Source organism: Erpetoichthys calabaricus, chromosome 18 (genome assembly GCF_900747795.2).
Source record: "Erpetoichthys calabaricus chromosome 18, fErpCal1.3, whole genome shotgun sequence".
Lineage (NCBI taxonomy): Eukaryota > Metazoa > Chordata > Cladistia > Polypteriformes > Polypteridae > Erpetoichthys > Erpetoichthys calabaricus.
Genome location: NC_041411.2, coordinates 13,987,495 through 14,004,553, shown reverse-complemented (window position 1 = coordinate 14,004,553; position 17,059 = coordinate 13,987,495). Strand labels below are relative to the sequence as shown.

General features: G+C 37.2%; 1 protein-coding gene and 1 long non-coding RNA gene across 7 annotated transcripts in view; both read right to left on the bottom strand.

Moving 5' to 3' along the window:
• The window catches only part of LOC114668495 (lysine-specific demethylase 2B), a 110,410-nt gene that overhangs the window by 7,711 nt on the left and 85,640 nt on the right, over positions 1–17,059 (bottom strand). For 4 of the 6 annotated variants that reach the window (XM_028824264.2, XM_028824266.2, XM_028824269.2 and 1 more), the window contains 4 exons: positions 6,809–7,033; positions 3,546–3,689; positions 2,491–2,577; positions 1,203–1,496 (listed from right to left, as the gene is read on the bottom strand). In XM_028824264.2, the coding sequence (XP_028680097.1) occupies positions 1,203–1,496; positions 2,491–2,577; positions 3,546–3,689; positions 6,809–7,033 (750 nt within the window). The remainder of the gene's footprint in view (positions 1–1,202; positions 1,497–2,490; positions 2,578–3,545; positions 3,690–6,808; positions 7,034–17,059) is intronic. The other 2 variants (XM_028824267.2, XM_028824268.2) reach the window with 1 other exon arrangement.
• LOC127526270 (uncharacterized) lies at positions 531–1,105 on the bottom strand. The gene is made up of 3 exons (XR_007933918.1): positions 994–1,105; positions 698–906; positions 531–664 (listed from the first exon to the last, which is right to left on the bottom strand). It is a non-coding gene; the product is annotated as an uncharacterized LOC127526270 (long non-coding RNA).

Genomic DNA, 17,059 nt, shown 5'->3' with positions numbered 1-17,059 from the left:
CACCAAAGAACAGTATTACTTTGTTTTTATTTTTCACAGGAAAATGACCGGTGACATTTTTTTCTTTTAGTTAAGCGGTTTCATTTATTTATTTTTGATAATTTAATGAATGGTGGGTAGAGTTGGAGACTGCTGATTTGTGCAGGCACTGATGTCAATATAACACTGTGGTTTCAAAGATTCTTTTTCAGCAGTTGCTTTTAACACATCAGCCAGTTATAATCATTGGCTCTCCGTCTTCTCGAATAGTGCTGATCATTTTTACTTGTGACCCTTAATTGTCCTTTTTCTTAGGATGTTTAATTTTGAGTACACTCTCCTATAGCTTTGTGTTTAAAGAAGCCCGAGCTGTGGTGCTGACACTGTATTCTATTTGACAATTTCTGGTTAACTGAGTTTTTATCTTCCAGCTGTAGCTGCATGGCAAGATGTTGTAAATTATGCAAAAAAGTAGATTAAGAATGTGTATATACTGTATATATAGTTTGAAGCACAATCTTTTTCAGGATTGCAGGTCATGACAACTGTCCTCCATTTTTTTTCCTTATTTAAACTGCAATTCATTTCACAGAGTGAATTAAGTGGCAATTGCAGCAACTGTTTCTTATAGTGTAAATCAACTTGTAAATTGCAATTTCAAACCATTTTCTCTTTTCTACGTGTGCTTGCACTCTAACAGTTTCTACCTTTTCTTTACACCCTAAAAGATCTGCTCATATGACAATGTGTTAACATTTAAAATCTTCTACTGACTGGTTACAATTATATACTGGTGTTTTGAACATAAAAAAAAAAAAAAAACAAACAAACAAACATTCTGCCTGGAAAAATATTCAAATGTATTTTCTTAGTATAGTTGTGACTAGTCAAAAATAAGAATACTAGACAATTAAAACTCAATATTGACTAGTACAAGTGTGAATAAGAAATATTTTACTAACACGGTGAAAATATGTTGCATTAAGAAAATCTCACTGCTTTCCTTCCACAAACACTTGAAAATGAAAAGAAGTTTTCTCAGAAGTTACTAGACTTAAATTAAAGCATAGGCATTCACATTTAATATATTTTAACATATTGGTTTGCATTCTTTGGCTTTGAAGGTACCCTATCTATCTATCTATCTATCTATCTACAGCTTAATGGCAAAATACCAGTATTGACAGTAAGAAACAACATCAACCCAAAGTGCCTTCACTCACCCTCTTCCTAACTGTGGGGTCTACACTCTTGTCCAATGGCCTCCTTTTCTTCTTCAATGGTGTCTCCTCAGAATTGCTTCTAAGCAAGGCATCTGCTGGCAATGGTGCTGCTCGTTTCTTAGGTGGTTCCTCAGATTTCCGCTTTAGGCTATCTTCAGGTTCCACTTTTCTTTTCACAGGAGTAGTCGAATCATTTTCCTCCTTCACATCCTTGTTCACTCTCTGCTCCTTCAGCAGTGAACCCGGCAGGTTGGACGCGTACTTAAACCCTGGGCCTCTCTTTTGCTTGTAGGCCAAAAGTTGGGAAGAGAACAAAAAAGGCAACTTTATACCTCATGCCTGTTGTGTAAGCTGTAAATGAAGAGCAATAATTCAACCTCCTTCCCTACTAATTAATATAAATGTAACAGCTTTCATAGAACAAAAAGTAATAGTAGAAGACCTATAATTTTCAATTATAGTCCACAGTTTAAATATGCTTTTAACTAGACATCACAGCTGGGTATGCTCAACACAATAATTATCAGAATTTGCTGCAGCTGTATATGCCCTACCAAATATGCTGTCGTAATGCTCAACACCTGTCAAGTTATGAAATGGACAATATATAATCTAAATTGTCTAAATTCCTGCCATTTCAAGAACTCATTGAAATAACAGATAATCACAGTAATAAAGGATGCTTATAACCTCTCTTTTTCCCCTTAATATAGGTTTCGTTAAAAAATACATAATCAAATTGAAAAATAAAGTTCAAATGGCATCCGTTGAACCTCCTTTTCTTGTGGATAATAATCCAATGAAATAAATGTAGATAAAAAGGTAGGTGAGTGAGGTTAAAGGAAAAAAACAACAGCTAAATAAACGTAGAGTCAGGATTATCCTAACAATCCACGGTTGAATATATTTCTTAAAAGATCTAAAATTTTATATTTTATGGCCAAACATCATAGTCAAAAAATCTTAAACAGAATTTTTATTTGTAACGTATACAACTAAACACAGATGTGTTGCTCATACAGTATATAATTGTTCAGAATGAACTGTTAGAATCTCAACGGTCATTTTTATATCCTGAAACTTGCTTTCATGCATTCAATTCAGAATAATTATAAAGAAAGAAATGTGTATTATTTTTGGAGAAAATAAATTCTATGAAGTTTGCTCCTGTCATTCTTTTCTATAGAAATATACACAATACATACAGTTCTGCTACTGCATCCTGGCTTTCAAACATAATTTTGCCCACTAAAGTATTCAGACACACATAACTCCTGTTGATGCTTACTTTCCCAGTTTTTCCAGCATGGTTGCAGACTGGGCATTCCCAACAGTTTGGAAGCTCCTCGTTCACTACACCACCTGCATCCTTTACCTGAGAACAATGAAACAACAGATGGAGATGAGCTAAATTAGGAGGAATAGAGCTTTAGTGACATTACTTGCTTAAATTCTCACCTGAAAAACAAGGTAACATTTAAAAATATGGGTGACCATCCAATAAACCTTCTCAAAACTTTGTCTGCTGTATTACCCGTCTGACAGAAAACCACCTAAGACATGCTATTTGCTCAATTTTTTAAGAGAAAAAATGTTCTTATTTTCATCTAAAATCACTATTTCACTAATTTACGCTCATGGTCACTGAGCAACACTTTTCCTTGCTTCATATGAACAGTACACTACAGCATCGTGTGCTTGCCTATGGAAAGTCTGCTTAGAAAAAAAAAACCCACAGAACCATCATTCCTGTTTGTGATATATTATCTTATAATTTATTTAGCAAGTTGAAAACAAACAGGCTGTGTCTCCCACTTTTGCTTTTAAAGGACTCCTGGTAAGCAAGGTATGCGAGCCTGTGCATATGTTGTCTGGTACCAGCCAAACAGACTTGCACAGTGGTTGTCAGTTGGTATTGCGTGTTTTTTTTAAACCACTATCTCTACATTTAGTTGCAAAATTAAATTATTACAAGATGTGAAAGTAACCATTTGCACCAGTGTAAAGAACAGATTTTTCAAATTATTAATGTATTTTTTCAAAAATTCAAATTAAAGCAAGTCGTTAACACAAGCTTGAACAACAAATGTGTAAAAGAAAAAAAAAAAGAAAATGCACATGAAATGGCACATAGTCTTCTCTTTAGCTATTTTTCCCCTCACACTAAATAATTCCAACAGAATGACAGGAAAGATCTGAAGCACATCAACTTATATTAATAGGAATTTCACTTATCTTCTGATGCTAATTAAACAATGAGCTGGCTTAAAAAAAAAAAAAAAAAAAAAAAGTTTGCACATGCTCAGTAGCTGCACAAGTGTGTCCAGAGACATTTGAGTTTACCTTGAGGCAACCTGGATGCACAATCTCATTGCAAATGGAGCACTCCATCAACATGATATTAAACTTCTCCTCCTCTTGATCAACGGTATCCTCCTTCCCTGCTTCACCACAAACAAGGCAAACTGCAGTGTGGGGAAGCACAGGCTGAATGGATGGAACAGAAATATTATTAATAAAGGACTCTGTTCTACTGATAAAACCTTGAAAGTTTCCATGTGATCATTAGCATCTAAAAATGCACAGCACAAATGACTATTCCTAACATTTATAGTCATCCATATACCAACAGTATACACAATGAAATAATAGGGATAGGAAAAAACAATTACTGTTAGGGTTCCACATTAAATTGTGCGGAAACACAACATACCACAATGCTGATAGTTAAAACACACATGTGAAAAGGCTGCAGTGGCAGGACATGTACACAGACCTTCAATAAATCCAATACAACTGGAGTGAAGAACATCAATTCATGACAGAGGATAAAGATCACCACGGTTTGGAGCAAGTATACTGGCTAATATGGCAAATTTGCTCCAGTTTTCAAAATGAAACTCCTCATTAGATGATGAATGTTTGGAGAAAAGATGGTCTGAAAACAAAAGTGTATCTTAAAATTTTAATTTTAGAACCACACTCTGATGTATTCAATCTCTAGAGCCTAATAAGAAAAAGTTCCTGTAGAAAGAAAAACTATGGATGCAGTGACCGTCATACTGCAAATACAGAGTGTACAATTTATGGTGTATTGTGTAGCACTTGTTCAGGGAGTACACGGGATAAATGTAAACACTTTAACCACAGCCATGATTCCTAGGCAGCTGAGTTGTCACGAATCCATACCATATCGGCCAGTGTTCATTTAACAAAACATTACTGTAAATCATCCAACAGAGATTAATATTAAAACATACAGATATGTGCTTCATTTGCAAGTATACTGAACACAAACATCTGCACATTTAAATCGGGTCCTGGCACTACTCCTTCACTGAATCGAGTATAAATTCTACTTCCAGTGACTGCCAGTGTTCAACTTGCACACAATTCTAGCGTGTAGTTATATTTCAGGTACTCCAGTATTCCTCTCATATACGCCAAGATGTACTGGCTAGGTTAACTGGCCACTCTAAAGTGTGAGGAACCCCAACAATGTAACGGGAGGCTGTCCATTGTGGCTTCCTGCCTTACATCCACCGCAGCTTCAGCCCCACTGCAACCCTAAAGTGGATTAAGCAGCTTTGCGAATGAATGAATGAATTAATGATTCAAGTACATTTAAAGTCTGTGTTTTAATTTTATTTCAAGAGAACACTTGAAAATGGTGAAAAATGCCTAAGACTTAAATCACTTTTCTGAGATATTTATATTAGTGTTCTGCTACTTCTAGGAATGTATAACTGCAATATGAAGTATTAGGCCAATACCAGCACTGTCATGAAAATCTTATTACTTATCCAAGAACAAAATAGAAAATCATAAAAAGGCAGTGCATTAAGAAGCTGCAATTTGGTTTCCAGAGACCTTGCAACAACCACCAAAAGGGTGTAGATGATATTCCAAGATCCATTACATCTATTAGTGTATAAAAATGTTGCTTATTCTGAAAATTTAAGAAAAAAAAAAGCTTCACAGCGCAATCTATTGTGTCATCTATTTTATAACTGGTTTATTTGTTCTCTATTTAATTATCCATGATTGCTCTTACTATTACTTTTGTCCCAGCATCTGATGCTCTCAGCACCAACTTCAGCCCCCTAAGCTGGACTAATTAGGATCAGAGAATGGAGGTTAGATATATAATCTCAATCATGTGAGAAAATGATGATAATGATTTAGATGAGATAATCAAAATGATATAAAAAAAAAAAAAAAAACCTATCACACACAAAAAAAGTCTGCGGTCTTTGCCTGAAAAACCTTGGCAAATTAATGATTTTACGTCTACATAATGTAGGCAGTTAAAATCCTCAAATTCACAATCTAGACTTTCCCAGTACTAAAGAGAGAGTTGCATGCACAAGCAAAGAGTAGCCAGCTCAAGTGGGTAGAAGCAGCCAGTCAAATGAGCATGATAAGCTCAATAGTATAAATAATGACAACAGCAGCAGCATCTGAAAACTGTGAGTCAGCTGTTAAAACAACTGCTTTATCAATATGCAAAGTTCCACTAAGCAGATTTTGCTTATCTAAGACTGTCAGAATCTTTATTAACCATTATATTAGCTGGACCTGTTGACCAGACACCACCACGCTTAGAAAGGGCACTTTAATGGAGGTAGGAAGATGTATACACCATGAATGGAAAGAACTGTGTGTATCTGAAATGCAATTAACAATCCATAAGCACACAAGCAGACATTCTCACATATTAACAATAACAGGGAAGTAGAGATGTCTACTGTCTGGCTAGACTGTTAGTAGGTTTATAGACTTTTTATAGACCAAATACAAACAAAGACAACTGTGAGCCCTTGTCTTCGGTCACATTTTACAACCATTTCACTTGTAGTGCCACTGGAGGAAGTGTCAATTCTTTACATAACTGTGTCCACAACCCAGACAATCTTTTTTTTTTCCTCCAGTATCAAGCTTTTGTACATGCACCATCCAGAAAAATCTGCGGGCTTATTGAATTATCAGTGCTGACCTTTCTACTTGATTGAGTTACACTCAAAACATGCTTGAGCAAAAAAAGTATTGAAATTATGAAACTCTATATACCATAAAAAAAAATTCTGTACACCCCAATCTGGAAATCCTGCAAGCCTCCTGGGATATTCCTTAATGAGTCAATCTCAAAAGTAAGACTAACAAGCCAGCTAACAGATGAGAGAGGGGTAGGGCAAACTTAAGAGAGCAAAAAGCCTTGGAGACACAATACAAAAGGACCTTTTGACAACTATCAAGCTATTCTTTTAAACAAATATTTCAGTAAAGTAAACTGTTACAAGTTAAACTTTAATAGGATACAACTAACAGGGAGCTATAAAGTTTTAATGTGATGATTTACACAATCTCTTAAAATGAAAATCTGGCTATCATAAAGGGAAAATAAAAGTTTCAGTTTACATGAATTACATCACTTGAAGCAACTGAGAATAAAAATTGACTAAAATTAAAATTTCTATTCAACAGTGTTATGCTCTACATCTAGTCTTTGGATTTTAAAGTAATAAACCTTAAAAAATGTTTCTTAAGTTGCAATATAACTTTCCAAACAGTCTTCTCCATTAGGTCAGTCATTTTGGTTTACTTACAGCAATACACTGCCTCATGATACAGGACTGCTTCATTCTTCCTGGGCCCCCAAATTTCTTCATGTCCTTACAGAAGTGACACTCCCCACACTCTGTCCGTAAACATGCTTCACACTTTCGGCACCTTGTCCGTCTCCGGCGGGCTCCTGCTGTGGTCCGGTTTGCTGCCAGCTTGACTGCTGTTGATGCTCCAAGCTTACCTTTCGGTCGTCCCCCAGACTTTTGCTTTATTTAACAAGAATAAAATAAAAAAATAAAGCAAATGAGCAACACAAAAGGTAAAGGTAACAAATTTTAAACAAAAAATTATATATCTCAACTTTCTCAAAAGGTTTATTGCAATCTTTAAGTGAACTTTGTGGAATATGAAGACAATACCACCAATAAGATGCAAGAGAAAGGTATTCTTGTAAATAAGAACCAAGATTTACTTCATTTTATTTTTTTTTAATTAAACACTCATTGTATTAAAATGTATTCTATACTTACAAATTCATTTGAAAAGGCAGTGAATAGAAAGAAGGAAGGAAAGCAGGCTATACAGACAAAAAAAAGTTGCATCTCTCTTTATCATTTTCATTTTTTCAGCTTCTAAAACATATCCTTTGTTTTGCCTTTCAAAGATTTACGTTGACGTGGATCTTCACTAGCCCCAGGCAAGAAATTCATTCAAGATGAGCCACATTAAAAAGTCTCAGTAACGAACATTTAATATGTGTTCAAGCTTATTCAAGAGCTCCTTTCTTGAGGAGCTTGCCTAATGTTCTCTTTATTAAGTTTCTTGTAATGTATTACAGTCAATACTTTTTAATATATTGTAATTTATTTAGTAAAGTATTCTCATACCACAATCACTCCTGCAAATAGCATTAATCCTTTAATTTTCTTTTTTTACTATTCAATAACTAAAACAGCACTAAATTCACCTTTCATCAAGAACTCAAAGACACAACAGGGGTGAAAGCTTATTATGTTTAGTGCGGACTTAGCTTGTACAGCTGGTTTTCTTTTAAAAGAGCCGAATCCCATAATACATTTTTTATTTTTACAAAAATTACATGCATAAACTATTTTATAATTTGTGTGTAATCGCAAGACAGGGATCAATACTCATGCCCCATTACTTACAAGGTAAAACAAACAATGCAAGCTAGGTATTTATTTAAATTTTTAGAAAACACTGGGATTTGAAAAAGAAGTTTAATTTGTCAAATCCACACTGTATATACAGTGCATCCGGAAAGTATTCACAGCGCATCACTTTTTCCACATTTTGTTATGTTACAGCCTTATTCCAAAATGGATTAAATTCATTTTTTTCCTCAGAATTCTACACACAACACCCCATAATGACAACCTGAAAAAAGTTTGAGATTTTTGCAAATTTATTAAAAATAAAAAAATTGAGAAAGCACATGTACATAAGTATTCACAGCCTTTGCCATGAAGCTCGAAATTGAGCTCATGTGCATCCTGTTTCCCCTGATCATCCTTGAGATGTTTCTGCAGCTTAATTCGAGTCCACCTGTGGTAAATTCAGTTGATTGGACATGATTTGAAAAGGCACACACCTGTCTATAGAAGGTCCCACAGTTGACAGTTCATGTCAGAGCACAAACCAAGCATGAAGTCAAAGGAACTGTCTGTAGACCTCCGAGACAGGATTGTCTTGAGGCACAAATCTGGGGAAGGTTACAGAAAAATTTCTGCTGCTTTGAAGGTTCCAATAAGCACAGTGGCCTCCATCATCCGTAAGTGGAAGAAGTTCAAAACCACCAGGACTCTTCCTAGAGCTGGCCGGCCATCTAAACTGAGCGATCGGCGGAGAAGGGCCTTAAGTCAGGGAGGTGACCAAGAACCTGATGGTCACTCTGTCAGAGCTCCAGAGGTCCTCTGTGGAGAGAGGAGAACCTTCCAGAAGGCCACCCATCTCTGCAGCAATCCATCAATCAGGCCTGTATGGTAGAGTGGCCAGACGGAAGCCACTCCTTAGTAAAAGGCACATGGCAGCCTGCCTATAGTTTGCCAAAAGGCACCTGAAGGACTCTCAGACCATGAGAAAGAAAATTCTCTGGTCTGATGAGACAAAGATTGAACTCTTTGGTGTGAATGCCAGGCATCATGCATGGAGGAAACCAGGCACCGCTCATCACCAGGCCAATACCATCCCTACAGTGAAGCATGGTGGTGGCAGCATCATGCTGTGGGGATGTTTTTCAGCGGCAGGGACTGGGAGACTAGTCAGGATAAAGGGAAAGATGACTGCAGCAATGTACAGAGACATCCTGGATGAAAAACCTGCTCCAGAGCGCTCTTGACCTCAGACTGGGGCGACGGTTCATCTTTCAGCAGGACTACAACCCTAAGCACACAGCCAAGATATCAAAGGAGTGGCTTCAGGACAACTCTGTCAATGTCCTTGAGTGGCCCAGCCAGAGCCCAGACTTGAATCCAATTGAACATCTCTGGAGAGATCTTAAAATGGCTGTGCACTGACGCTTCCCATCCAACCCGATGGAGCTTGAGAGGTGCTGCAAAGAGGAATGGGCGAAACTGGCCAAGGATAGGTGTGCCAAGCCTGTGGCATCATATTCAAAAAGACTTCAGGCTGTAATTGCTGCCAAAGGTGCATCGACAAAGTATTGAGCAAAGGCTGTGAATACTTATGGACATGGGATTTCTCAGTTTTTTTATTTTCAATAAATTTGCAAAAACCTCAAATAAACTTTTTTCACATTGTCATTATGGGGTGTTGTGTGTAGAATTCTGAGGAAAAAAAATGAATTTAATCCATTTTGGAATAAGGCTGTAACATAACAAAATGTGGAAAAAGTGATGCACTGTGAATACTTTCTGGATGCACTGTACCTTGTTTGTGCAGAAACATATACAGGTTTTTGACATTTGTAGTAAGTGACCCTGTGTTCGGATTCAGCGGGTTGGAAAATGGATGGATGGATGGATGGAAGTTTCCATAGAAGCTTTTGCACAAAATGAGTGTGTGCATACTCTCTTGCCATATCTAGCATAGTCTGTACTTCAGGTGTATTGCAAAGTTTTATGCACTTAAGACATGAATGAGCACTGAATTGTACTGTTTCAAATGAGTTATAAAGACAATAAAAAAAATCACTCTACAACAGCATTTCCCAAACTGTGGGTCGCAAGCGAATATTGAGTGGGCCCTGAAACATAAGACGATATTCCAACCGATCGGGCTAACAGCCGGACGTCTGTTTTTGTGACATTCTTTATCGCGTTGTGTTGTGTTCGTTAGCGTACGCCCTTATAATCTTTTTAAAAACAATTAACGTTTGAATATAATAATGGAAAAGTGGTTGAAACGGATAGCAAAAACTACGTCGCCGCCGCCGGTTGATTGTGATGAAAAGACAGAAGATGTTCTTATAAATGACAAAAGTGGCACTGAGGCTGACTTCCAAGCTCCCTCAATGAGTTTGCATGAATCGAAACGACGGAAAGTTGTAAGAAAATATGACCCTGAATATCTAAAACTAGGATTCACTTGGAATCATGATACGATAGATCTGCGTCCTCAATGCGTGATTTGCTACGAAATATTAGCGAACGAAAGTATGCGCCCAAGTAAGTCGACGTGTCATATAGAAACGAAGCATTCCCATTTTACGAATAAGCCAGTAGATTTTTTTCAAAGAAAATTGTTGGATATGAAATCTTCAAAAAATATTGTTTCACATTTCATTAATATTAATGAAAATGCTGTATATGCCTCGTACCTCATTAGCTTAAGGATCGCCAGAGCAGGAAAGCCTCATACCATTGGCGAAGATTTAGTGTTACCATCGATTAAAGATGCTGTTGGAGCGATGTTTGGAGAAAAAGAAGTAAAGGAAATCGAGCGCATACCACTGTCCAATAATACTGTTGCACGACGAATCGACGAAATGGCTGAATGGGCAGAGGACGAATTAATCCGGAGGGTAGTTTGTAGTAAATATTATACGCTACAACTAGATGAGTCTACTGACATGCAAGGCCTATCTCAACTACTTGTTTTTGTGCGTTATATATGGCAAAACGACGCGCATGAAGATATCTTGTTCTGCAAGCCAATTAGTCGTGGAACGGCCGAGGAAATTTTCAATGCAATTGATTCCTATATAAAAGAGAAAGGTTTACAGTGGAAGAACTGTTTCAGTATATGCACTGACGGTGCGCAGGCTATGTGTGGGAAAAATAGCAGTGTCGTTACAAGAGTTCTTAAACAAAGCCCCTGTGCACTTCACACTTCACAGAGAAGCACTGGTTTCAAAAGCATTACCTAATGATTTCAAAACAGTACTAAATACAGCTGTGAAAATTGTAAATTATATTAAAACAAAACCCTTACAAGCACGTTTATTTCAAAAGCTGTGTGAAGAAATGGGTAGTCTTCATACATCTCTTCTTCTGCATACGGAGGTACGTTGGTTATCCAGGGGGAAAGTACTGACACGATTAGTGGAATTACACAATGAAGTTACAATTTACTTGGAAGGAAAAACTGAATATATTGAATCTCTACTGGACAAAGAATTCATTCTCAAGCTCACATACTTGGATATTTTTTCGAAATTAAACGAATTCAATTTGTATTTGCAAGGTTCAAACGAATCAGACATTTTTGCAGTTCACGATAGAATTCGAGCGTTTATGAAAAAGCTTATGTTGTGGAAAAGTTGTATTGAGGATGGCAAGTATGATTGTTTTGAAACTCTTGAAACTTTTATTATAGAAAACCAAGTGCAGCCAAAGACGAACGTACTGTCTGCAATTTCCACTAATTTATCATTGTTAAAAAATAACTTTGATGCCTATTTCGGGGAAGAGATGAAAAAGCTCGACTCGTTGAATTGGATTTGTAACCCATTTCAAGACCGCCTACCAAGTAGTATGTCAACAAAAGCAAGTGAAGAACTCATTGATTTATCAGAAGATACGTCACTGAAAAATAGTTTCAATCGCAAGCAGTTAACGAAATTCTGGCTCTCAGTTGCTGGGAACTATCCTTGCCTGTTTGATGAAGCTATAAAGGTCCTCCTCCCCTTCAGTACCTCACATCTATGTGAGGCCGGATTTTCGGCTATGATCAGCATTAAAACTAAATACCGAAATAAATTGGACGTATCAAACTCACTGCGATTAAAAGTAACTAAAATTGAAGTTGATGCTAAAGCTGTAATGACAAAAAATAGGAAACAAATACACCCTTCTCATTGAAATAACAGTCCTTGTAGGTATTTAAGTAATAAAAAATTGTAACTTAAAGTTGTTTTTTTTCTTATTTGAAAAGTCCTTCATTCATATTGGTGACGCTTAAATTTCCATAGTGACTGTTTGTGAGCTAAAGTACAATATATGTTGTCTGTGATGATAACAAATTAATGTCAAATGAAAAAAATACTTTAAACAAAATAAACAGCCCAAACAAATAAGACACCATTAAGTAGTTCCGCGACTCGTTACTAGGGAATCTGAGCGTTACCAATATTTTATGCCCCCTTTTTAAGACGGCTAAGAGGTGGGTCCCGAATTTGGCAGTTTTTGTTAGGTGGGTCAGAGCCCAGTCAACTTTGGGAACCACTGCTCTACAGTATAGGGGCTTGAATCTATCCGTCTTCTTTAGGCCAGCTTCACAAAACAAATGTCAAGTAAGAAAGCATGCCACACCTATCAAATGCAATTGATGTATCTTAATAGGATTGCAGGGAATGAAGGATCACATGACTCCCTCCCGACTTCTTAGCACAGTTTCAGATTTCCTATTGAGCTGCTGAAGTATCGGAGTTTAAACACATTTTTGTTATTTGATCTTCCACCATAACCCAAAATGTAATAAAAGTGAACAGATACATAAAGAAAATTGTCCTAACACCCAATTCTCTGTGCAAAAATTTAAATGAACATTATGATTCAACACACACTACATCAAAACTCAATGCATCACTGTCAACAGTAGTAATGACATTTCCTTGGGAAAGCAGATCATAACCTGGTTCTGCTTCAGCCTCACTACAAACCAAGAGTGAGGGTCCTACCTACAACTACACGTTCATTCAGGAAGTGGTCCCCGGAGGCTGAGAAGGCTCTGAGAGAATGCTTTGGAACTACAGACTGGGATATCCTGCAGCGGTCACATAGTGAGAACATTGAGGAGGTTGTTGACTGCACTACTGACTACATCAACTTCTGTATGTGTATATGGTGTATTGTATTGTACTGTATTGACCCCCTTCTTTTGACACCCACCCTACCTGGAAAGGGGTCTCTCTTTGAACTACCTTTCCCAAGGTTTCTTCCATTTTTTCCCTACTAGGTTTTTTTTGGGAGTTTTTCCTTGTCTTCTTAGAGAGTCAAGGCTGTGGGGCCGTTAAGAGGCAGGGCCTGTTAAAGCCCATTGCGGCACTTCCTGTGTGATTTTGAGCTATACAAAAATAAACTGTATTGTATAGGCATGGAGCTGGACAGTTTGACATCTGTGGCAGAGTGACGGGCACTGAGCAGGCTCCTGTCAATCATGGAGAATCCACTGCATCCACTAAACAGTGTCATCTCCAGACAGAGGAGCAGCTTCAGCGAAAGACTGCCGTCAATGTCGCTCCACTGAGACTGAGGAGATCGTTCCTCCCCCACATTATGCGACTCTTCAATTCCACCCGGGGTGGTAAACGTTAACATTATACAAAGTTACTGTCTGTTTTACCTGCATTTTTTATCACTCTTTAATTTAATATTGTTTCCTTATCAGTATGCTGCTGCTGGAGTATGTGAATTTCTCCTTGGGATTAATAAAGTATCTATCTAAATACTATTTAACAGAAGATAAAAAAGGGTGCAGATCTGCATAGATTAAAAATAGCTAATACAAAATCATTGCAAAAAGTCTTAAAATGCTGAAGTCCAATAAAGTCAGTAAGTTAGCCCTTTCACAGTGGAGGCCATAAAAAAAAATCCAAAATATGGTCTTTGGGTTTATTTTATTTTTCACAAATGTGACATACATTTATTAGCTCCACAAACACATGCTCTTAAGTGAAGCATTACTTATTTAAAACGCCGTTTACAATGCCAATGGCATGGAGCACCAGAGGAAACATGAAGAAAAAAAAAAATCCTTCAGACTCAATAAGTAAGTCTAATACTAGAGCCAGCAATATCCCCAGGTGTTCAATCATGTCTTAGGAGTGTACACGTATCAGAAGAATGCATATCCATATAGATAGTTTTTGGAAGTCTTTGCCACTTTTAAAACAGTCCAGTTGGCCTTTACATTTCATTCCCTCCCCTCTATCTATACTTGATTATATTGTACTGCCACTGTCAGTTTCTTGTATCTCATATTGTGGTTGTCAAAATTTTAACTGTACATGAACCAAACACTCAAAAAAAAATGTGTGTTTTGTTAAAAAAAATTTTTTTTTTAAAAATTAAGTAATCTGACAAATAAGCTATCACTTTCTAATGATACATAGATTTATAAATTGTTTTGTGTTACGTAAGAAAATGCTTTTCTAGATTGGTCGTGGAATTTGGAAGACATTCTGATTTGATTGAAAGTAAACTGGAAGAAGTTACAAATGGACAGTTTCCATTTATTGTTTTTTTTTTTTTTTAATTGATCTCATTAGCTGCAACCCAGCATCCATTTTGAAGCCAGCCCTAACACTGGATAAATGGAGGAGGGTTGGAATAAGGAAAGCCATCCGGCCATAAAAATCATGGTAAAACCTGTAACATCAACCCCACATACAAGTGGGAACAGATGAAGAAGGAGAAGATTAGCAGCAGTGACACTTCAATGCTCCAAATAATCATGGATGCATATTCTCCAGTTTTTGCGAGGGGAACCCCAAAGACAGGCAAGGCCAATGTGGCCACTCCATTGTGTAATTAACATTTCAAAATTTTACCTAATAGAAAATGTGATGCAAAAGAGCTACAGGCATGTGCTTTACTTATATACTGATATTTACCTCTAGTGATGCAGTTTTCATGGACTGACTGTAGTTTACAGGAAATTCCATCCACTGAGAACAGATCTTATAGCCTTAGATATCTTGTATATATAATTTTTGACACTTAGAAGCAAATATATTTCATGTTATTTCTGGTGCTCCACAGAACACAACTGTAAAATACTGAGCAAGACTGCAAAGTTGACTCAATCATCAATGAAAACACTGCTTCCGGTTTGGCTAAGATGAAATTTGGTAGGATGCGACGTCTATAGCAGCAGGTTCCCACTAAGAAAAGACATGTTTGATATACAGTATCAGTATTTAGAGGTAAAACAAATCTCCCACAATAGAAAAAAATGCCACAAATTCTCAAAAATGCGGATATGACTGAAATGGGGGACACTGAAGAAGAAAAAAATTTAGCCAAGTTTTTTTTTTTTTTTTTTGGTTGATATTTTCCATTGATTATGCTCTAGCAAGTGGAACATAACGCATCAAGTCCTTTGTTTTGTCACAGGCAGAGGTGGGTAGTAACGAATTACATTTACTTCGTTACATTTACTTGAGTAACTTTTTAAAAAAAATTGTACTTCTAAGAGTAGTTTTACTGCATCATACTTTTTACTTGAGTACATTTGTGAAGAAGAAATGCTACTCTTACTCCACTACACTGAGCAACACTCAAATCGTTACTTTTTTTTCCCCCCATTAGATACAGTACGCTATATTTTTGCCAGAGAGAATCCACCAGTGGATCTAATGCATGACTGTTTCACCAATCAGACGTAGCAACAATAATCACATGGCTCCATTTCACAAATCAGACATAGCCACGAGTCACAATTTTCAATCTGCTCTGTGTAGCATATGCTGTCAAGTTGCGCACACGCCTTCCATTGTGTCTCCAGCTCTGACACAAGGTTTTGGATGTTCCCCAAATCAAGGCGCTGCAGCTTTGAGAACAGATGTTGCATTTTTCATTTGAAAGCATTAACTGAGCTAATCATATTGACCATGGTTTTCTCTTTTCCTTGCAGCTATAAATTAAGCTCATTCAACATGTTGGTCAGATCGGAAAAAAAATGCCAAGTCTAGCAGCCATTGATCGTCATTAAGTTGCTTGTATTCTGCATGTTTAATGACAAGGAGAAACTCCTTTTTCTCCTGCCAGGGGTCTCGAAATCTCAGCAGGAATTTCTCCCTAGCCATCTGCCTCAACGAAGGCCTCTTTTATTATCTCTCCATCTTGGAAGGACTTCTTATGCTTAATGATCGAGTGACTCACCCAGAACGATGCTTCGGTATGTTTGCCTTTGCTTTTGAATTCAGCTGAATGAAAAATCATGGCTGTCTGATTAACTGCAATTTTAGTTCCCTCTCCTTTCTCTTTCTCAGATCACTTTTCGGAAAGGAAGTCAGTTTCGTAGTTTTTATGAACAGCTCGAAAGTGCCTTTCCACATTTTCCTTCTTTGGAATAGCAATGATAGATTGGCAGATCAGACAAACGCACTTCAATTGTGACATTGTGAGAGAAAAAAATCCTCTTCCAATTCCACATCCAGCCCATACCCACAATCCCCAACCCCCCAAATTTTTTTTTTAAATCCCTTTTTTAGTCGATATAAATTGGAAGGCTAACTAGATCACTTAGATAGCTGGAGTTTTGCAGTAGCTCGCGCGTTTGATCGTGCGTGCGGGATGACCAGTGTGTTAGAAGAAAAGAGATTTCAGACTAGCCGCCCTGTATGTCAATCAAGTGGCAAATGCCATAGGGAGGATATAAAATTTTTTTGAATGCAACGCGATCTACCTGCACTACCTTTCCAATCTACCGGTTGATCGCGATCGACGTATTGGGCACCCCTGGTGTATAGTATATTCTGTCACTGTAAGTAGTTTGCACTGTTCAAACACGTTACCTACTGTAGGTATTGGCTTCACCTACTGTAGGTATTGGCTTCAAAAGCTTTGTTGTGAAAAACTGAGATTTGGAACTTTGTGTTATTTGTGCATCTTTATTTTGTTATTTATTGTTACACATTTTTTATTTTATTATTTGGAAATAGCAGAATACAGTAATCCCTTGCTATATCGCGCTTCGCCTTTCGCGGCTTCACTCCATCGCGGATTTTATATGTAAGCATATTTAAATATATATCGCGGATTTTTTGCTGGTTCGCGGATTTCTGCGGACAATGGGTCTTTTAATTTCTGGTACATGCTTCCTCAGTTGGTTTGCCCAGTTGATTTCATACAAGGGACGCTATTGGC